We start from the raw sequence: 22,308 nt of genomic DNA on the forward strand, positions 1-22,308 counted from the left end.
GGAGCTCAACACAGGGCTCGATCTCACAACAGTGAGATCATGACCTGAGCCAATATCAAGAATCAGATGCTTAACGGACTGAGCCACCAAGGCACCCTGAGATTTTATTTTTAAGTCTCTACACCCAACATGGGGCTTGAACCTACAACCCTGAGATCAAGAATCAGATGCTTAGTGGACTGAGCCAGCCAGGCGTCCCCAGAGAGTGCTTTAAACAGGGTAAAGGCCTCTGGAATGAGGATTATTGGTGTTGAAAGTGAAGGAGGGGCTGCATGGTTCATCACACAGAGCTGGACTGGCAGTCGGGACTTCTGGGTTCTAGAGCCAGTTCTGCCTCTAATTTACCGTGTGGACTGTGGACATATCATTGAGCCTCTAGGGCCCTTGGTTTTCCCACCTGTAGAAAGAGACTTGGCCCAGATACCCTCCAAGCTCCCACAAGCCCTGGGAATCCAGAATCTGGAACATGGTGACCTCTTACCACATTTGGGTTGAAGGGTGGAGTCAGCCTCTTGTGGTACAGGTCATCCCAGTTTATGGGGCTGAAGAATACATGGTTCTTTATCTCAAGCTGCAGGAAGAAGGTGCTGATCAGTATTCCCCATAGCAGAGTCTCCACCCACCACCCCCATGTCTCAGATCTCCACCTCTACCGGGAACTGGCTGTCAAGCCCTAAAACCTTTACTGGGAAAGTAACCTGCACGTCTGGCTGGTTTCCTGGGACAAAGGGGTGTTTTGTAGCCAGGCCTCTTCCCTTCGCCACCATCTAGAATCCAAACCCTTACCCCACCCCCGAGCATTCATTTATTCTTAACTGTTTACTGAGCGCCTACTCTGTGCCAGCACCATGGTACACTTCGGAGGTGTGTCCACGAACAAGATAGCAGGGCCTGCCCTTGGGGTTCCAGGGGATCTTGCACTCCCACCCACCTGCCTCAGCTCATCTTGATTCTTCTAGAACACAAGCCAAAGAAAAAGACCACATGAATTCAGTAAGGAAGGTTAGGGAAGTAAAGCCCCAAGAAAAGCTGCAGTTTCCTGGAGACCCAGAATTTAGGACTCAGCCTTGGACATGATTCACTACTTCTTCCCTAATCTAAGCCAACGTCAGCATCAAGTGCCTCCTATGCCAGCAGGACCCTCTCTCGATCTGCGTTTTGCAAGGAATGATCTTCCAGCTCCGTACATCACACCCTCCCTACCCTGTGGACTTGTTAAAAAGTCAGATCCATGATATCTGGAGTCCCAAGAAACAGATGGCACTGGTTGCCTTTAAATTAAGGAACTGGGTCACTAGAGGGACTTTCTGAATATCTTTTGAATTTTGATCTATGTGAATGTATGCCTTATTTGAAAAACCATACATATTTTTTAAGATGCAAATTTCCACCTGGAAAAAGGAGACCAGTCTTCATGAAAGTCCCCTTCTTTAAGTTGGCCAGGATGGCAAATGCCCTAAATACTGTTACACTCACAGGATCTGGCTTGTGGGGCTGTGGGTACAAATGCTTAAAAAGCACTTACTCTGTGCCAGGCATGACCTAAGTGCTTTGTATATATTTAATGTATGTGATCTTTGTAGCAGGTAGGAGCTAGGTGCTATATTGCTGATGGGGAAACTGAGGCTTAAAAAGAGAAGTTTGTCCAAAGTTCTGCAATCTGCACAAGGCTCTGCAACTAGTAAGGACTAGAAAAGTGGAGGAGGGATGTGAACCCAGGTAGTCTGTGTCATAGTCCGTGCATGGCAACCACTCTGCCAGAAAGAGAAAGCAAACTTCCAGGGAGAAAAACATTGTGATCTTCCTTTTACAAATTCAAATAGTCTTTGGTTGACTCGAAAATGTAAGGTTATTCTTCAAGTGTTACTTTAATGACAAAAAGAATCACGAACTCATTGCAGGGATGGACAGTGAATTATTCATCTCTATATCCTGAATGCCCCACCTGGCACTGGCAAAAAACAAGTCCCGTTCTCTCTCTGCACAGAACTCAGAGGAATTTCTTAAAACTGAAATTGGGTCTTGCCACACCTCTGCTCAAAATCCTCTAAAGTGTACTATGCTCCTTGCTCCTGTCACGGGACCTTTGCACATGCTGTGCCTGGTGTCTGGGATGCCTCCTCTCAGCTCTCTGCATGAGTGGTTCCTCTCATCCTTCAAGTCTCAATTGTTACTTCGTCAAAGCAGAACTGCCTCACTATGCCAGTGTGAATTCACTCCCTCTCATTATTGTCTATCTTGGTTCATTTATTTCCTGGCACTTGTCACACTCCACAATAATTATATACCATAATGTTTGTTGTCTGCCCTCCCCCAGTCAATTTAATAAAGCCAGGGACCCAACCCATTGAATCCCTAACACCTAGTTTGACGTCTGGCACATAGTAGGTGCTCAGTAAATATTGGTTGAATAGAAGAACCAGGCTAAAGGAAATAATTAAGCAGCAGCAGCAGCAGCTGTCAATTTCCAAAGGAAGGAGTTAGCAGTGCCTGGCTTTAGAGGGCAGCTGGATGCACATCACTGTGCTTCTGAGCCGCTTCTGCAGGATGCTGAGTGCCCCTGTCGGGGGCCAGTGGTCCACTGGCCCTTCACCTACAAAGTCAGATTTGGAGCCCAGCCGCTGCCTCTGGTCCTTGTGGAGAAGGCCTTGCAGGAGGTCACAGGCGGCCACCGTCCGGCCCCCAGGGATCTGTAGCGGCTGGTGCAGAATATTCTCATACATCTGGGCCATGTCTTGGCTGTAGAAGGGTGGCTGGCGAGAGAGAGAGAGAGAGAGAGAGAGAGAGAGAGAGAGAGAGAGAGAGAGAGAGAAGCTGGAGGCTCATCCACGCCAAATGGGAGGGAGGTCTCAGGGAGTGTTGGAGCAACGGCAGGTAATGGGAAGATTTAGCCAGACCATGTGTTGTGCAATGGCTCACGTGGCAGACTGGGGAGAGACAGAGACCTCTGGGCTGTGGAAGGCTGAGAGGGTCCTCCCAGGAGCATCCCCCATCCCACCTCTCTTAGCCCAGCTTGCGCACCAACTCTGCACTTTGCAGAGTGAACACTTTCCCCCGTGTCATTCCAGCCCACCCTCGCGGCCGTCTTTGAAGACAGGTAGTAATTTGTTGGATGAGAACACAAGGCTCAGAGAGATTAAGCCACATGGCCAGGAAAAGAGCCAGGCCCCCAGATGTGCCCAGAGCCCATTCTTTCCTGATGTTCTTCATCCCCACCTCCTCCATGGGCTCTTCTTTCTCCTGACTCCACACAGCCTGGTCTTTCACATCCCCCACACTCTGCTGGCAAAGCCGCCCCAGAGCAGTGCCTGTGCTGTGGTGAGTCTACACAAGCCTCCAACTCAGCAGGCAGCCTAGGATGGGGCTGCCAGCCTTGGGGCCTTTCTGGGCCTCAGTTTCTCTCTCAGTAAATAAGAACAATTCCCTTTCCTATAGTGGCATCTCTAAAGGCTGTTTCAAGGTGCCAAGGTGTGTGTGTGTGTGTGTGTGTGTGTGTGTGTGTGTGTGTGTGTGTGTTGTAAATACTGATTTGGTGGGTTGTGAAGCACTGAACTAACATTATGGGAAAAATATATATAATCCTCACATCCTTTTTTAGCTTGGAGGAGAGAGATAGCTCTTTCAGTTCCTTGAGGAGCCTGAATGGCCACACAAGGGAGAGATCCACCCCCATCTCTTCCCGAGCCACATGTCCCTTGCAGATGTTGACACCCCACTCACCAGGCCGTGCAGCATCTCATAGAGAACTGCCCCCAAGCACCACCAGTCCACCGCCCGATCATAAGGCTCTTTACGAATCACTTCCGGAGCCAAATACTATGGAGAAGAAACATACTTATCTGAAAGACACTCTGCCTCAGTCTCCCCATTTGTTTTATTTTTATTTTGAAAGTTAAACAATTTTTTTAATGTTTATATGTTTGAGAGAGACACACAGAGAGAGACAGAGAGACAGAGACAGAGGACAGAGCACAAGCAGGGAAGGGACAGAGAGAGAGGGAGACACAGAATCCAAAGCAGGCTCCAGGCTCCGAGCTGTCAGCACAGAGCCCGACGTGGAGCTTGAACTCATGAAACATGAGATCATGACCTAAGCCAAAGTAGGACACTTAAGCCACTGAGCCACTCAGGTTCCACTCAGACTCCCCATTTGTAAACAAGGTACTTGGAAGAAAAGATCACTGAGGGTTGATCCTGCTGTGATATTCACTTGGCTGTGTGCATATGTTCATTCAGCATCTACTCATCAAAGGCGTACTCTGTGCATGACCCTTTGCCTACGTGCTGAGGACTTAGGGGAGATCAGGCAGGAATGCCTTGTACAGTTGTATGTGTTGTGCACCATATAAAAGTACCAGGCAAAAGGGGACAGGGGGATGCAAGCCTGGCTGTGATCAACTCACCAAGCTGTAACCCTAGTACAGGGCTATATCTGGCAACTTTATTAGTGTTTAATGGGATAACTTTTCTAAAGAATCTGCCCGAGGGGGTGCTTTTATCTAATTTGCACAAAAACATCCAATCAGTGTCCTGGGAATAGGAAAGCCCTGTGAGTACTCACAGTACATTGGGGAGACTAACGGCCCTGTTAGTAAACATGGCACGTACTTGCACTGGAAACCTTACTCACAGAGAGATGGACAGGAATCAGGAAAGAAAAAGTGACACTTGAGTTCATATTGACAGATGAATGTATGTCACGGAGCTGCGCCTTCCAATAAGAAGAGGACCTGAGGCAGAACAGTGCTTTCTGCCAAACCCAAGGGCTTGGTGACCTCTTGGCCTGGCATCTCTGCCATAAGGAAAGGGACAGCAACAGACAAAGCCACTTTGAGAGACTGTGTGAGTCTGGGAAGGGCAGGAAGTTACACAGACCTGAGCCCTACATAGGGCTCATTTAACCTCCTAGAACCTTGATTTCCTCCTCCATAAAATGGGGTTGCAGGATCTCTCCCTGGGGGCTCTTTTAAGGTTATGTGCTAATCTGTGTGTAATATGTATACGTATATGTGCGGGCCTTAAACAATGGGAGCAACTATCATTACTCTTGTCTATACTTTCTGGCATCACAGCGGGGGCTGAGTTATGGAAGAGATAACGTGTTGGGGCCACATGTCTCCTACGCAAGCCAGGGTGTCCTAGGCCCTGCTCCTTGCCCCCGACAACATCCAAGGAAGGGATGGCTGGGCTGGCAGGCTTTGGGACACCAGCTCTGTCCAGAAGACAGCCCGCCATACACAGAGGCAGACGACGAATCCTACTAGGAGTCCTCACTTGTCTGTCAGCTGCCCCCCAAACCAATTGCAGGAGGCCCAGCTGAGATCTGAGATCCAGTTTCCAGCATATGGAGAACAAAAGAGCTGCTGAAGTCCTGTCCTCTGCTGATCGGGAGGAGTTTCCGCCCTGCAGCCTGTGACTTCCAGCCCCCACCCGGACTTCTGTCCACCAGGAACTCCTGGGGGTGCCAGGTCCAAGGGGGGAAGTTCAAGGAAAGGCTTTAACCCCAAGGCTACAGGGGTCCTTAGTAGGACAGATAGACAGGTATGAGCTACTGCTGAGACCCACAGATTTGAGCCCTCCAGGTTCTCGGTGGCTGGCAGAGGAGATGGACCATTGTTCTACACTAGCAAGTCCTGGTCTTAAGTGTCAGGCCAAGCCCCCCTGCTCCACAGGGCCTTCCCCCTGTGGGGCAGTTCTGTCCCATACAGCAGCCACTTACTACATGTGTCTCTCGAACACTTAAAGTGAGGCTGATTTTAGCTGAAATGGACCGTGAGTATAAAATATGCTCTGAATTTCAAAGACTTAGTTAGAAAAAAAAAAAGATAAACTATCTCAACAATTTTATATCGATTGTATGTTAAAATCACAATATTTTGCATATATTGGGCTAATGAAAATGTACTACTAAAATGCATTCCACCTGTTTCTTTTTTGTTTTTATTTAAAAAAAATGTTTGTTTTGAGAGGGGAGGTATGTGAGAGCATGCACAAGTGGGGAAGAGGCAGAGAGAGAGGGAGAGAGAGAATCCCAAGTAGGCTCCGTGCTGTCAGCACAGAGCCCAGTGCAGCACTCAATTCCATGAACCGTGAGATCATGACCTGAGCTGAGATCAAGAGTTGGATGCTTAACTGACTGAGTCACCCAGCTGCCTTTCTTTTCACTTTTTAAATGTGGTTCCTGGAAAACTTTACATTGAGAATGTGCTTTGCACGGCTGTTTCTATTTCTGTAGGTCTGCACTGCTACAGAGCTTCACCAGCCACTGGCCGGGGCCCAGCAGCCCCCTGAGCTGATGCCCCCATTACACAGACGCAGAAACCAAGGCAGAGTGTCCAGCCAGCTCAGGGCAAGGGCTTGGGTGAAAGGAGTGAGCATCACCCCCTCAGGGTAACCTGTTGGTTCTAAGGAGGAGGTGAGGCTCAACCACTCATGGCTTGACCTCTGACCTCTCCTACAAGGTTTGGCTTACCTCGGGGGTGCCACAGAACGTGGATGTGGTCTCCTCGGGCTCTACACCCTCCTTGCAGAGGCCAAAATCCGTCAGCACCACGTGTCCCTGCAGGGGAGGGTGGGCAGGGGCAGGAGAGTGGTCTAAGCTAATGATACAGTCAGGCCTAACCCCAGAGCCCAGGTGCCACACCCCAGGCCAGCAGCTGTGGGGACGTAAGCCTCTGGCACCAGCTATAGGCTCCCCTTAGAGACCCATAGCTTCTGGACTGGGCATCAGGAGCAGTGCAAGGGGCAAGGTGGGGGACAGCATTCCACTGTATGCTCCCAGCTTATCACAGACTCAGCCATGCTCTACAACAGTGGCAGCCCCATGAATGTCCCTGCTGGGGGCCTGGTGGTGGCAGCTGTCATGACAGAGGGCTGGAAGCTCAGAAAGCACCTGGGCAGCTGGGCAGGAGAGTGGCTGGTGGAGGTCCTGGAGAGAGTGGCTAGTGTGGGGCTCTGCTCAGATCCCTCTTTAGAGGCTGCCATACCCATCCCCCCCCATTGGTGGGACATTGTCCTCTCCCAAAGTTATACCCCTCCCAAGGGGCAATCCACACCCAATGATGGGGTCGATCCAGGGGCACAAAATCCCAGCCTTCTCGCCTTAATTTGGAACAGTTCTAAAGAGTCATCCCAGCTCAGGCCCTTCCCACCCCTGTAAGATCAGCTGAGGCCTCCTCATTTGCAACCACAATGCAGGTGGGCTTCTCCCTCTATCCAATCCTGCTTCCTCACCCCCTTAAAAGTGGATCTTTTAAGAGAATTCCCCAGGAACCATTTGCATTCAACATTCCATCTGTTTCCAGGGAACCCAGTCTAGGACATGGAGAGACTACAAAATCCAAGAGTCTCCACCTGGCTCCACCCCTGCCCATACCTCGACCTCGTATACACAGACATGCACATACACAGACCTCGTATACACAGACATACACATATCTTAATGCATCCCTACCCATACTGTATATGCGTGCACGCACACTCGTAAGCACACAGCACACATGTGCACCTGTGCACAGACACATGGACCAACCTGGCAGTCCAAGAGAATGTTCTCTGGTTTCAGGTCCCTACAGAAAACAAGAGGAAAGAACACTGTGATGTCTCAGCCACACAGTGAGGAGAGATGGGACCCCAGAGTCCTGGTGGGAGAACTATTCATGGAGGCTCACAAACATGTGGAGAGGGAGCCCAAGGAGAAGGGCACTTGATCCTAGAAAGAAGGATCCCACCCTACTCCCACCTCTGGGCCGTCCTCCTCAGACAGAGGACCAAGTTCACTGGGGTTTCATCAGTACCTAGGGGTCCACACAACCCCTGGCATTTGCAGCAGATGGCCCAGGCCTGGCTCTAAGCCACAGGCAGGCCTCACCTGTAAATGATGTTGAGGGAGTGCAGGTAGCCAATGGCACTGGCCACCTCGGCGGCGTAGAACCGGGCCCGGGGCTCCAGGAACCGGCGTTCCCGCTGCAGGTGGAAGAAGAGCTGGAGGAGGAGGAGGTGTATGAGAGGGTGTCTGGGTGGGTGGGGGGCTCCAGCTCCTAGAGTACAGGGGGCAGGAAGCTGGCCAAGGCACCCCCTCTCTGAGCTGCAATGTACTCAGATGAAAAAGGGCATGCTGGCCCCCACCCCACAGCATAGTTGTGTCCAAAGGGTCAGCAGGAGAGATTAATTCACATGGAGTGACAGGTACTGGGTTCCAGGCTCCAAGCCAGACCTCTCCACAACTCTTATCTCATTTAATCCTCATGACTACCTTCCAGGTATCCAATATGATGCCAGTTTCACCTGAGAGAGAACTGAGAGAGGCCAGGTGACTTGTCCAAGTTCATGTAGCTCATAACTGACAAAGCTGCCATTTGAACCCAGGTCATTCAAAGATGTGTTTTTCCTCCCACCTGGGCAATAAGATTGTTATAGCTGTCAAACTGAGCCCAGCCTAGATCTATCCGTGGGCCAATTGCTTTGGTCTACTTTGCTGGCCTGGAAAGGCCTTACCTGCATCAGGAGACTTAGGGATGCAAAGTAAAAACTCCCCTCTTGGGTATCAGGCCAAAAGTCATGAGGTCACACAGACAAAATCTGGGGTCACTTGCCCAGAGAGACAGAGTGGAGTCTGAGATGGAGCCCAGTTTATCCCAGCCGTGCTTCTGGGTCACCAGGTGGCCTCAGGTCTCAGTTTACCACAGGGACCACCCCCACCCAGTGGCCTGTGGTATAAAATGGGGACATTGGAAATCTTAACCACAAAGCTCCCCTAACACTGACATTGCCCAGGTGCAAGAGTGTCTGGGCAGCTCCGTGTGGGGCAGTCAAGAAATGCTCATGGCTGGAAGCCAGGCTGACTTGTATTCAAATCCTGGCTCTGCCATATACAGTAGGCTGGGTGGCCGGGAGCAAGTGAGTTACCTCCCAAGCCTCGGTTTCGTCAGCTACAAAATGGGTCTGTTGTAAGGATGACGTGAGATCATTCCAGAACCTGATACACAACGGGCATATAAGAGCCAGCCCCGGGGAGCCTCCCTGTGGGCCCACCCACCTCTCCCCCGTTGACATAGTCAAGCACAAAGTAGAGCTTCTCAGGCGTCTGGAAGGAGTAGCGCAGGCCCACAAGGAAGGGGTGCTGCACGCTCTTCAGAAGCACGTTGCGTTCTGCCATGATGTGGTTCTGCTGTAGGGTTACAGACAGGGGCCCATGTCACAACCCAGCACAACCCCTGCAACTCTGGCACAGCTCACATGGCCTCCCTGGTGGGGGCTGCCAGGCCCAAGGCCTTCTCATGCCCCTGTTCAAGTGCCTGCTGTGGCTCCTTATTGCCCTCATAGCCAGGATCCTCGCCTACTAGCCAGGATTCTAAACAGGTTGGCCTCATTCCCAGCCACAGCACATAGGCACAGCTCCAGCCCCTATGGGTGGGAAACCCCTGCTGCCCTCCTCTGGGGTGACAAGGAAAGCGTATATGATTACTATGTTAATGCTTTTGTTCATGCTGTTTTCTCGGCCTGGGTGTCCTCTTTTCAGACCATTAGAATTCTACATTCAAGGCCAGCTGCCAGTCACCTCCTTCACAAAGACCTCCCCCACCTGCCCTCTTGATGTCCTTGTTAAGATTAATTCCCTCGCCCAAGTCCTCTGATTGATATTCACGCCTCTCTCAGGGCCTGCTCTATCCCCATCATGGGGTTGGCATTAAAGAGACTCACGTCAGCTGAAGCATCTAGAATTCCGGGGTGGCTGTGGCTTTGAGGGGCCTTTGGAGAGTATCAAGTGTGCCCCCAACACTGCACAGACAGGGAGACTGGCACCTAGACAGGGCAGAGGACTTGTCTGCCAGGGAGCCCCGGATTCCCCAGGCGAAGGCAGCAGGCTGGGACCTTCGTCCTGAAGGTCCTATGGGTGAGTTGATTGGCTTGCCCTCCTTGAGAAACGTCAGCACCCTCAGCACCGCCTGGCTGCCCCCTGCTATGACCACCACTGGACCCGGCTCCATGCATCCTCCAGAGTTGGGACGCAAGAGCTTGGGAAACCACCTTAGCCTGGAGTCGAGAAGCAGGAGGGGAAATGCCCGTGTGCAAACTCTGGTACCTCTTTTTTCTGTAGGATGGACTTTTTCTGCAGCACCTTCACGGCGTAGAACATCCCATCAGACTTGCGCTTAGCCAGGAGCACCTGAGCAGAAACACAAACGCAAGGCCCCACAGGGGACCTACTCCTCTGAACTTCTGATTTCTCGAGAGCCCCCAGCTCTGGCCCCGCGTCCATGATTTGGCAGGCCGTGAGCTCCTGTTTTGCACATGCAAGTGACAGGCAGAGGGTGGAGGAGGCCAGGGAAGGGAAGACCCAGGCCTCCCAGCCTCCCTGTGTCACTCACCTTGCCATAGCTCCCTTTGCCAATGACCTTTAGGAAGTCAAAGTCAGTGGGCCGGGCACTGGGGGAGGGGGGAGGGAGAAAGAACACAGGTCAGCATTTGTGAATTTGGGGAACCTGGCTCCTGAGATCATATCCAGGCTTCTTTTTAACTTTGAAGATGGGAATTAGAGGGAGCTTTCCAAGAGCCAAGCCTCCTCACCACTGAAGCATGCCATGACCTCTCAGCCAAGAGAGCTTCAAGGACAGGTGCCTGCCCCTGGGGACCCACAGTTAAGCAACCAACAGGCAAGTTGGGGAGAAAACCAGACACAACTGCATAGAAGACAAGGGATCTGGCCCCCAAAGCCTGAGAAGGGCCTGAAGGGTGGGGAGCTGCAGACTTTGGGGTACATTTCAGGCACAGGGCCCAGCAGGGGCAAAGGCTAGGGAAGTAGTGGGAGATAAAGCAGGGGGGCAGTCCTGGGTCCCAGTTGGCAGAGGGTCTTGGCAATAGACCAGAGAACTTGGATTTTATTCTCAAGGAGAAGGGAGCCAGGCACGAGGGGAGCCAAGGAGGAAGAAAGTTGCTCGAGACCAGAACTTACTTTGGGTTGGCTGAAGGCCCCAGGTTGACGTTCCCATTGGCCCTTGAGGGCTAAAGACATTTACAGAAAAGTTATTAAGATCATCAGGGACTGTTCGGATCCTCAGGGCCTTCTGTTCCTCTGGCCTAGGCCCTGCTCCCTTCTCTACTAGCCTGCTGGCTTCCTCCTTCCTTCTTTCCACGCATCTACCAACCCACCCAACCATCCACCATCTCAGCTGCTCCTCCTAACAGCTTTGGGAGGCTGCTGACTATTGTGTCAATTATGAGGGTGAGGAAAGTGACACCCCGAGAAAAGCCATCCAAGGACTTACAGGCAGCTCCATTGGCACGAGAACCAGGGGTCCTCAGGGACAATCCCAGGGTTTCTCCACGCCATTTTCTTCTTGAAGCTCTTGTCCAACTCTGTGCCCTATCTGCCCTGCAAAGAGCCCACTTCCACGAGCTCACAGTGACCCCTGTCGCCCCCCACCCCCCCAGTCCTGCTGTGTTGGCCCACCAGGCTAGCCTGTGCATCCACTGACTTCCCCCAGTGTGGGAGGAAGTGAGCCCCCTGGTGGTGGGTGGGGGAACCAAGACCCACTCACCTGAGGACTGGGGCTAGACTCCATTCTGTCACAGTGATCAGGTGGGCTCTGGGGGCAAGAGGGGGACCAGGCATGAGTGAGCTGTTGTTGGGGAAGGAGCACGACCTGTCTAGAGCTTTAGGCACTGCTGCACTGTCCACCCCTCCCTGGCCCTGTGCACCTACCATAGTCTCAGCATCTTCTACCCGAGGCCAGTGACCCCTGCATGGGACAAGGACTGAGGTGCCCTGGACCCAGCGCTTCTAACCAAGCATCTCAAGAGAGAGCCAGGGAGAATGGCCAGGGGTATCCCTCCAAGGCTGAATCTTTTCAAGGGTTGGGGACAGCCAGGACAGCAAGATCTCTGTGAGCCAAGGCAGATCCAGAAGTCTAGGATGGCCAGGCTGGAAGGTCAAGAGCATAAAGTCCTGACCCTCGTCCCCCTCTCACAGGTGGAGAACCTGAGGCCTCGGAAGGGGTTCTCCTGGGGTTACACAGTTTGTGAGGGGCAGGCTGGGCTCCCCAGACTCCCAGACAGGCATGTTGTGACCCCAAATTCCTGTGGACACCCTGGGCTGGGATCTGTATTATATTGACTATTATCTCTCTGCCACAAAACTTTTGCCTAATGTCTCTGGAATGGCAGCTGCCCTGGGGGCTTTGGACCGGAGCCATGAAAAGACCCAAGCCTGGCTAGTGTTTCTTTGAGATCAAATAGTGAAGAGTGTGATCAGCTGGTCTATGTGGCTAGGAGCACAGTGTTTCCCTGCCCCCTCACCTGCAGGGTGAAGGAGGCTGGTGTGTCCAGGCCCTGGCTCAGGATGCCCCCACGCCCCAGAGACTCACCCCTGTTTGAAAGGCCAAGGCCAAGATCCCAGTTGCTCATGGAGACTGCCCAGGCCTATACATCCCAAGACCCCAGCCTTGACCCGCTGTGGGGCCTGGGCTGCAGCCTAGCCTCTATAGGTAGAAACCACCCATTTTTACAAGACAGGATATGACAGCAACCACCCCATGGCCTTCTTGGGAGCTGACAAAGTGACTACAGGGGAAAGGAGAGAGTCCCCCAGCCCAGGCTGCTCCAAGAGGCCCTTCCCTGTGGGGGTCTCAGAGAATAAGCTGCAGAATTGCCTGAAAAGGAGATGTAGCCTGGCTCCAGCCAGTGCCCCAGGGTCCGGGCTCCCCCAGGGGGCCCACCACACTGCCACACCCTCTCCTGGGCTGACCCTGTAGGCCCCTTTGCCTGGCCCTGGCCTCTGCAGCCCCACGTACCTGCACAGCCTGAGGAGAGGCCCCCGAGAGAACCAGCAGTTGGAGCTGGAGGACAGGCAGGAGACAAGTGAGCCTCTCTCTGTTCTCCCAACAAGGGCCCAAGTGTCTGTGCCTGGCGCCGGCCCGGCCCCAGAGCCCAGCTCAGAGCTCCCGGCGGCAGCAGAGGGCTGTTGATGTCACATGGGACTGAGCAGCGCCTAAGATGGGACCAGAGACCTCTGTTCCCTCCGGGACATCGCCTCCCCCTGGAGGGTGGGTGGAAGGGGGTGGGCAGCAGCTGCAGGAATGCCCTGCTGACGCATGGGGCTTTTTAGAATGTGCGGGAGTGTGTGGGTCAGGCTGTGTGTGTGGTGTGCGTGAGTGTGTGTACAGGCATGAGTGCCTTGATGTGCTTTAGTGCGTCTGTCTGGTGTATCCGTGTGTCCCTGCACGTGAGGGCTGCTGTGTTAGTGTACATGAGTCTATGTATAGACAACTGCATGTGTTCGACTTCTTACTGAGCATTAACATGACTGTGTATTTAATCTTGTCAGCGTGTCTGTGTGTCTGTAACTGTGTTCTCACTGTGCGTGTGTATCAATGGGCTTCTGTACAGTGAGTCAACGTGTTGGTGTGTATCTTTATATATGTTGATGTATTTTATGTATATATGTGAGTGTGAGTCTGTGTTTGTGTCTGCAGGTGAGTATGGGTGTCTGTTAATGCATGTGTGTGACCACATGTGTAATCACATGTGTATATATAGGTTGGTGTGTGTTCATATTGGTGTATATCAGTGAGTGTGTGTGTGTGGCCTGTCTGTAAGAAGACACGCTCCCTGGGGCCTACTCAGGCCTGGTGCAGACAGACGGTCCTAAGGTAGGACCCGAGCCATGGTAGCTGACAGCTCTTTACCTCCCAAGAATCTACAGACGTTTCAGAGCACAGGTATCTGGCTCCGTTCAGCAGGCCTTGGTCTTTGACTGCTGACCACCTGGCTATTTGGGCCCTTCCTTGCTGACTGCTGCAGGACTCTGGCCCACTATCTCCAGGGCAGGACAGGTCAGCCCACAGCCCTCCAGCTGTGTGGGCAGCAGGTAGCAGGGTCCTGAAGGCCTGGCTGCATGGTGCAGTCGTTAGGTACTCATGGGGTCCCTTCCTCTCCCCAGGAGCTCATGAGGGTTGTTCTGAGGAATGAAAAAGTGGACAGGGCCTGATGCAGCCCCTGCCTTTCTAGAACTTTCTCTGTGACTACCCTATGCCACACGTAAGCCTCTGCGATTCACCACAGTAGGGGGATCCATGGGGCTGGGGCTAAGAAGGTTGGACAGGAAGGGACCTGAGCTCAGGGACCTCAGGGGTTCTCTCTGGGCTTTGAGGAGCATGGGACCTGGGGGTAGTAGCAAAGAAAACCCAAGTGAACAATATCAGAGCCTTCCATCTTTCAACAAAACAAAAATGTTGAACCAATACACAGATGGGCAGGATGTCATGTTGACAAAACACGTACCCAGAACAAGGACATTTCTTCTCAGTAACAAGACCCTGACGGGGCCTTTATTCAGCAGCACTGTTTAGAACAGGGGAATAGTGACCATAATCATAACTGAAATGCCCCACTCAGCACTTGAGAACACCCGCCGGCCGTACAGCTTCCTCTCTTGACCTTATATCCCTCTCCAGATATGGCTCTGCTTCTCTGTTCTCCTTTTCAGTTAAATTCCTCGAAAGAGTTGTCTGGACTCAGTTTCCACTCCTTCTCCTTTTCTCTCTCTTTCTCTTTTTTTTAAATGTTTTATTTCTGAGAGAAAGAGACACAGCGTGAGCAGGGGGAGGGTCAGAGAGAGAGAGGGAAACACAGAATCTGAAACAGGCTCAAGGCCCTGAGCTGTCAGCAAAGAGCCCGACGCGGGGCTCGAACCCAAGAACCCTGAGATCATGACCCGAGCTGAAGTCGGACGCCCAACTGACTGAGCCACCCAGGCGCCCCTCTCCTTTTCTCTCTTGAACCCATTCCAAAGAGGCTTTAATCCCAGCACTCTACCAAAGCAGTGGGCCCGTGACCCCCATGTTCTAGAACCAGTGATGGCACACCCGTCTTCCCACTTGGCTTTGGGAGCTCCTGGGGTTCCTTCCACCTCACCAGCTGCTCTTTCTCCATCTCTTCTGCTGGATTTGCCTCCTCTTTGGCCACTGGCCTGTCCCAGGGTTCAGTCCTCAGACCTATATCTATACTTGTTTCCGAGTCAGTCACAGCCAGTTTCATGGCTTTAAGTACCAGCTATACACTTGACAGTTCCCAAACCTGACTCTCTCCTGCACTAAATCTGGGTTTATATGTCTAACTGCTCACTAGTTGGGTCCCTGGAGGCACCTCACTCATAACATATACAAAACAGGGGTCCCGACTCACATTCCTTCCACTCGGCCCCAGCCTCCTCCTCCCTCAGTCTTCCATCTACCACCTGCTCAAAAGTTGAGGCTGGCAACTTGGAGTTCAATCTAGAAATATGGTGCCCTCACCCACCTCCAGTCCACCATGAATCCCCGTGAGACTCTACCTTCAAATTAAATCCAGAAAGCACTGCTACTCGCCAGTTCTGCCGCAACCTCCCTGCCTGAGCCACAGTCACCACTTGCGTGGACTATTGCAATAGCTTCCCTACTGTCTCCTGACGTTTATCTCTGCCCTCTACAATCTTTCTCCACCCAACACCAGACTGCCACTTAAAAAAAAAAAAAAAAAATCTAAGTGGATCACATGGGCTGGCTGCTCGAAAACTCTGGCTGCTTCCTGTCACACCTAGGATTAAAATCCAAAGTCTACCATGGTCTCCAAGACTCCCTGAGACCTAGCTCTTCTCACCCTCTCCACCTTGGTTCCCATGCTCTCCCTCTCACTATGCTCCAGCCTCTCTGGCTCTCTTGCTGTCACTCAAACACACAGATGCCCTCTGGCCTCCTGCCCCTGGCGTCTTCTTTCCGCTCTGTCTAGAATGCTTTCTCCCCAGACTTCTGCATGGCTAGGCTTCCACTAACATCCCAGAGGTCTCTGCTCAAATGTCACCTCTCAGAGAGGCCTTTTCTGATCATGAGTGATAGATTATCCTGGTTTGTCTGGAACTCAGGATTTCCTGAGGTGTGAGACTCTCAGTGCTAAAGTCAGTACAGTCCTGGGGCAAACCGGGATGGCTGGTCACTGTACACTCCTATTTCCACCCACTCCCAGTCCACTTTTTCTGCTTTGTGTTTTATTTTATAACACGCACCATGCTGACACCTTATTACCAACTCTTTATGTTTTGTCTTAAACTTAAGCTTGCTCCATGAGGACAAAGACATTTCTTGCTCACTGTTGAATCCCCAGAACCCAGATAAGGACCTGCAATATGATCGGTGCTCAGTACATATTTGACTAATGAATCAGGAATGAGCTGATAAGATGGATTATAACACATATGTAAGGTGGAAAAATTACCCAATTGAAAAACAATAGATAAGGCTTTGTAAATCAAAACGGGAATATGTGTGTGATATAATGTCAAGCTTAAAAGGACTTCTCAAAATAGTAGGTGTACCAGGGAAACTATCTTTATAAGAAAATAATGACATGTGGGGCTCCTGGGTGGCTCAGTGGGTTGAGCGTCCAATTTCGGCTCAGGTCATGATCTTGTGGTTCGTGGGTTCAAGCCCTGCATCGGGCTCTGTGCTGACAGCTCAAAGCCTGGAGCTTGCTTCGGATTCTGTCTCCCTCTCCCTCTTCCCCTCCCCTACTTGTGCTCTGTCTTTCTCTCTCTCTTTCAAGAATAAATAAACATTTAAAAAAGAAAAAAAAATAAAAGAAAGACATGCACGCACAGATACATTTGTGCATAGCCACCAAAAAAAGGCTAGAGGGTTGTGACCCAAGGTGACAGTGGATTCGGCTAATTTTTATATGCATATCTTTGTGTAAAATGTCTCAAGGTGTTGCCATTCACTTAATATTCCAGCATTGAGGCCTGGGGAGAACTCTGACACGTGCACTACCCACCACCCTCCCATCGCCTTGACCTGGACTCACACCTGCGCAGCTCTCAGCCTATGGCTGCTTTCTCTCCTGCATTATTGCCTTCTGATTTTCTGGCCAGAGGCTGGGCATCGATACCTTCTCTTGACTGTCCAGACCTATAGGGGCCCCTGGGAACTCCCAGGGTGTGGCCCAAGGCCCTCCCCGACCCCGCAAGCCTGTCCCTTCCTCCTAAATGCCCCAGCCTAGACTTGCATGCCTCTGTCCCACCAGCTTACAGATCTGCTCTCGTGTCCTTGGGCTTCTGGTTCCAGTGCAGGTGGGGGGGGGGGGGTCACACAGTTCCCTGTTGTTGGCGCACTGCCCCGGCCATTCTGGTCTGCTCAGCTAGCCCTTTGCATCCAACCTCATATACTTTCCCCAAAAGTCCTGTCAGATCACCCTCTGGTCCCCAATCCCATAAGCTCTTGTCCTCTTCTTTGGGCTGTTACTACGCTTGTCTTCACTCTGCTGGAATTTATTCATTTACATGCCCTTCTGCCCAGTGCATATCAATGACACACCAATGACAGTGCAGCCAAGTGCCAGCTTGGTCTTGTTTTGACCCACAGCGCCAGGGGACCATCATTATCCCTGTTCTGAGGAGAAGGAAACTGAGGCACGGAGAGGTGAAGTGGCTTGATCAAGACCCTTACCTAGTAAACGATCTAACTGGAATTTGAGTCCGGTAGTCTGACTCCAAGGCCTGTGGCCTGGAATTTCAGGAAGAAGTTAGGAATTTAGAGGAGGAAGGAATGGAGTTAGAAGGAAGGAGGTGAGGGTGTAAGTGGATTAGTTAGGAAGAAAGGAAATTAGGTGGCCCAGGAGGCAGAGAGGTAGTTGAGAAGGAAGGAAGGAAAGGAGAGAGGGGGAAAGAAGCTAGGAAGGAAGGGAATTAGGACAGAAGAGAGGAAGGCAGGGACAGTTAGAAAGGAAAAAGGAAGGAAGAGAATCAGGAAAGATGGTGTTAGGAAGGAAAGGGAGGAAACTGGTAGCCAGGAAGGAACGCCTCAGGAAACTTGTGTGCCAGTCTGGCAGCCCCGCAGGCTGGCGGGCAGGGGTCCCGCTCACGCCTGAGCCTCTCACCTGAAAACTCTGGGTCCAAGCTCACGTCCTGGGGAGCAGCCCTGGGCACAGCTCTGCCCTCCTGTCTCTCTGCATGGTCCCTCTGACCTGAAACCCGGCCCTGACTTGCCGGACAACCTTCCCAGCTGGGAGCGACCTGTCACCCACTCGCTTGGCTCCCAAACCAGCTGGGAGCTGGCTGCAGAGCCTTTCGGTTACTAATTAACCTTGGACCTGAATCAAGATGCCCGGCTGTACCCACTGGCTTTGAGACGGGCCCTGCCCTGGGGACCCTCTGAACTTTTAAGAGCTACCGCACAATTCAAGTTTTGTGACCTTGCGCGAGTGACTCCAGCTCCCTGAGCCTCGTGTGGATTGATGAGCGTGCTGTGTGTCCTGCCTCACAGGGGGAGTCTCTGGTGTCTCTTTCCACATGGTCATATTTGCATTCTCTGAAACGCCCCCCAGGTTCAGCCCAAATGCTGGTCTCCCACATAACCTTTGCTGACCCACCCCCTTTCCCACAGTGCCTGGAGGACTGGCCATTGAAAGGGCTTGTCTCACACAACTGTCCTCTCCACCCCTTCCCTGAGGGGGACCACCAGCCTCTGGGGTTAGCTCTTCCCTGGACGTTTCTGGGGACAGACGGCTCACTCCATCCTGAGCCACAGCCCCATCACCTGAGGACTCTGGCACGCTCTCGTGCTGAGCCGAAGCCTGCCGCCCAGAGCTCACCTGCTCTGGTGCCGCGCGGGGACCCGTCCTGGGCTGAGAACCACAGCTGAGCCGAGCCCCATGCTGCATGGCACAAAAGGTCCCCATGACCTGAGGCTCAAGAACCAGGGCTCAGTTCCCCCCAGGTCGCATGGAAGGAAGGCTTTGTCCTGGTTCGTCTGAAGCTGCTCGGACTGAGGGTTCTAACTCAGGGCAGGGGCAGGGCCTGGCCCGTTGCACAGGTGAGAAAACTTCTGCCCGGTGATCCCTCCTCCTCAGGCAACTCGGGGTCTGTTACGAGGCTTCCTCCATGGCCTTCTCATTAGGGTGTCAGCAACTTCTAACTCATTCTAGTGCCTGAAGACCCGGCTGCTCTCAGGTGCCCTGGAGGAGCCCTGCATGCCCTGCTGGCCACCTCCACCAGCACACACAGCACGAGCAGCTGGCCTCCGCCCAAAGAGGGGCAGCGGCTTGCCCACGTGCCCAGAGCAAATCAGAGCCGAGCCCTGGGTTCTGCCCCTTCCCTGCACTGCCCTGCTTCGGCTCTACCAAGCTCCGCCTCCCCTGCATTCCCAGAGCCAGTTTTTGACAACCCCACATGATGGTATTGCATAAACCGTTTTTGAAAAATTCCAGCATATAGAAGAACGTGGAATGAAAAGTGAAAGCTTCTCCTCTCACCCATCTTCAATCTCTTTTCCAGAAGTAACTGCTTTTAACTACATGGTGACCGTCCTTCCAGACCTTTGTCTACAACTTACATATCTTATACGAATTTTCCCAGAAAAACGGGCCATACTTTACATGTGTATAGCAACTCACTTTTTCTCACACACATCTTTCCATGTCAACACATAAGAGAGTCAGCTTTTTTTTTAAACATCTGCCTCACGTTGTATAATGTAGGATTAATTTCCATATCCCTGTTCCCGATTTACTGTTTCTTTTGCGGTCGGACATTTAAGCTGCTACCAGTTTCACAGTAATTCTAACAAGGCCATGGAGACCATGGTTGTGTTAATGTCCCGTGGCCTTGCGCTTCCCGTTTCAGTCTGATAAACTCCTGCCAGGGGGAGGGCTGGGTTCATTTTGACCTATCTACCAGATTCCTGTAAAAAGCTGTGCTAACTGACATGGCTATCAGCAGTGCTTGAACTTGCCCTTCCCCTCCACGATGCTGCAGAAAATAGCCAGGCCACTCCTGCAGCAAGGCTACCACAGGGATGCATCTCTTCCCTGTCCTGCCCCTCCTCCATTTCCAGCCACCCTGCCCGTCCCCTCCTCTCCCTCCGGCTCGCTGGACTCTGTTGTTTGGGTATCAAGGCCAAAGGCATGTTTTCAGGGATGAGAAGGGGAGCCAGAGACTGAAACAATGGGAACCCACCTCCATGAATATTCCCTCCACCTTGACATTCCTCAGCCCACGTTTCTGTGCTTCTTCGGCCTCCACCCACACTTGTACCACTTCCTCCACCTGCACACACCCTTTCTCTCACCTGCAGGTTTATCCGCAGGCAGAGGGGGTAAGGCCATGGGATCCTTACAGAAAAATCTGTCACTCACATGGGCGAGGCACAGGACCTTTGGGCCAGTGGCATTCACACATAGGTCAGAGATGGTCCCCAGGTTTCTTAAAAAAAAAAAAAAAAAAGATTTTTAGAAATGGATGAATGTACAAAAGTTTAAAAAAATCGGGGCGCCTGGGTGGCTTAGTCGGTTGAGCGTCTGACTTTCGCTTAGGTCGTGATCTCGCGGTTCGTGGATTTGGGCCCCGCGTTGGGCTCTGTGCTGACTGCCAGCTCAGAGCCTGGAGCCTGTTTCAGTCTGTGACTTCCTCTCTCTCTGACCCTCCCCTGCCCACGCTGTCTCTCTCTCTCTCTCCTAGAAATAAATTAAAAAAATAAATAAATAAATCAAATAGGACGGGTGCCTGGGTGGTGCAGTCGTTAAACATCTGTCTTTGGCTCAGGTCATGATCTCAAGGTTCTTAAGTTCAAGTCCCACATCAGGTGAGCACGGGCCCTGCTTTGGGTGAGCCCCACTTCTCTCTCTCTGCCCCTCACTCACTTGCACCTTTCTCTCCCTCGCTCCTCCTCCATCCCCCAAAATCAAATAGGACTATGAGGTGGATAATGAAAAAGGTCAGGTCCTTCCCACTCCTCAACTTTTTTTTAAAAATATTTTTATTTATTTCTAGGAGAGAGAGAGAGACACAGCATGAGCAAGGGAGGGTCAGAGAGAGAGGGAGACACAGACTCTGAAACAGGCTCCAGGCTCTGAGCTGGCAGTCAGCACAGAGTCCGACGCGGGGCCCGAACCCACGAACCGCGAGATCACGACCTAAGCGAAAGTCGGACGCTTAACCGACTAAGCCACCCAGGCACCCCACTCCTCAACTTTTTAAAAAGCTGCTTCCTTTGGTACTGATCCCCACGTGTCTAAATAGCATGATCATCCTGCTAGCCCTCCCTCTTGGGATTTTAAACGTTATTACGTGGATTCCTTTCTACTATGGAACATGAACCTTTAGATCTCACCCATCCAAACTCACACTTCTGCTTTTCCTAAATTTAATTATACTGCCTCCTTTGATGGTTTGAAATATCGAACACACACACACACTTCTCTCTTAAACTCTGATAGAGCTAAAATCTCCTTTTAACACAAAAATATGGCAGTTTTGATTCATTTGTTGGTTTTGTTTTCATTCTTCCTGGAGCTTTTCATTCTTCTCTTCTCACCTGGACACTTGCTCAGTTGTCAACCTGGCATTCCTTCCCATCACTCTGGACATTCCCTTTGTCTCTCTCCTTGTTGGATGTCCTGCTTCATGGACCCTATGTTTTCATTCTTCCTTTCTTTCTTCTTTCCTTCCTCCCTTCCTTTCTCTTTTTTTCTTTCTCTTCCTTCCTTTTTCTTTTTTCCTTTCTTTCCTTCCTTCCTTCCTTTCTCCTTCATTTCTTTTTTTCTGCTTTCTTTTCCAATTTTGAAATTGTGGGTAAATCTATATAACAAAATTTGCCACCTCAACCATCTTTAAGTGGATAGCTCAGTGACATTAGGTAAATTCACACTGCTGTGTAACCATCATCTATATCTATTTACAAGACTTTGCCATCACCTCAAAGAGAAACTCTGTGTCCAGCAAGCAATAACTGTCCATCCCCCTTCACCCCAGCCCCTGGTAACCTCCAATAACTGCCAGTCTACTTTCTGTCTCTGTGAACATGCCTATTCTAGATATTTCTTGTAAGTGGAATCATGCAGTATTTGTCCTTTTGTGCCTGACTTATTCCACTTAGCATCATATTTTCAAGATTCCTCCATGCTGTTTAATCCTTTTTAAAAAATGTTTATTTATTTGAGGGGGGGGAGGGGCAGAGAGAGTGGGAGAGAGAGAGTCCCAGGCAGGCTGCCAGCATAAAGCCTGATGTGGGGCTCAATCTCATGAACTGTGAGATCATGACCTGAGCCGAGACCAAGAGTCAGACGCTTAACCTATTGAGCCACCTAGGTGCCTCTGGGTGTAATCCTTCTTTATGGTTGGGTAATACTCTGTTGTAGGGATGTCTACCCATCCATCTATCAATGGACACTTGGGTCCTTTCCACCTCTTGGCTCTTGTGAACAATGCTGCAGTGAACACTGGCACACAAGTTCTCGTTTCGGATCTTTCAGGTGCATACTCAGGAATGGAATTTCTCAGTAACC

At 51.5% G+C, this 22,308-nt stretch overlaps 2 protein-coding genes across 6 annotated transcripts in view; both read right to left on the reverse strand.

The window, feature by feature from the left end:
• SGK2 (serum/glucocorticoid regulated kinase 2) overlaps nucleotides 1-15,385 on the reverse strand; it is a 20,217-nt gene extending 4,832 nt beyond the window's left edge. The window contains exons 1-13 of one of the 3 annotated variants that reach the window (XM_077778824.1): nucleotides 12,792-12,930; nucleotides 11,541-11,588; nucleotides 10,955-11,004; nucleotides 10,371-10,428; nucleotides 10,085-10,168; nucleotides 9,038-9,169; nucleotides 7,871-7,983; nucleotides 7,532-7,568; nucleotides 6,473-6,559; nucleotides 3,721-3,816; nucleotides 2,598-2,753; nucleotides 817-955; nucleotides 514-571 (exon numbers count right to left, since the gene is read on the reverse strand). In XM_077778824.1, coding sequence (XP_077634950.1) covers nucleotides 567-571; nucleotides 817-955; nucleotides 2,598-2,753; nucleotides 3,721-3,816; nucleotides 6,473-6,559; nucleotides 7,532-7,568; nucleotides 7,871-7,983; nucleotides 9,038-9,169; nucleotides 10,085-10,168; nucleotides 10,371-10,428; nucleotides 10,955-11,004; nucleotides 11,541-11,564 — 981 coding nt within the window. In that variant the 5' untranslated portion in view covers nucleotides 11,565-11,588; nucleotides 12,792-12,930 and the 3' untranslated portion in view covers nucleotides 514-566. Of the gene's footprint in view, nucleotides 1-481; nucleotides 572-816; nucleotides 956-2,597; nucleotides 2,754-3,720; nucleotides 3,817-6,472; nucleotides 6,560-7,531; nucleotides 7,569-7,870; nucleotides 7,984-9,037; nucleotides 9,170-10,084; nucleotides 10,169-10,370; nucleotides 10,429-10,954; nucleotides 11,005-11,540; nucleotides 11,589-12,791; nucleotides 12,931-15,331 lie in introns of those variants that run through there. The other 2 variants (XM_077778823.1, XM_077778822.1) reach the window with 2 other exon arrangements.
• The window catches only part of L3MBTL1 (L3MBTL histone methyl-lysine binding protein 1), a 36,984-nt gene continuing 28,982 nt past the window's right edge, over nucleotides 14,307-22,308 (reverse strand). For 2 of the 3 annotated variants that reach the window (XM_077778819.1, XM_077778818.1), the window contains exons 22-23: nucleotides 20,094-20,227; nucleotides 14,307-14,571 (exon numbers count right to left, since the gene is read on the reverse strand). In XM_077778819.1, coding sequence (XP_077634945.1) covers nucleotides 14,486-14,571; nucleotides 20,094-20,227 — 220 coding nt within the window. In that variant the 3' untranslated portion in view covers nucleotides 14,307-14,485. The remainder of the gene's footprint in view (nucleotides 14,572-20,093; nucleotides 20,228-22,308) is intronic. The other variant, XM_077778820.1, reaches the window with a different exon arrangement.

Source organism: Crocuta crocuta, unplaced genomic scaffold (assembly GCF_008692635.1).
Source record: "Crocuta crocuta isolate KB4526 unplaced genomic scaffold, BGI_CrCroc_1.0 scaffold248, whole genome shotgun sequence".
In the NCBI taxonomy this organism is placed as follows: Eukaryota; Metazoa; Chordata; class Mammalia; order Carnivora; family Hyaenidae; genus Crocuta; species Crocuta crocuta.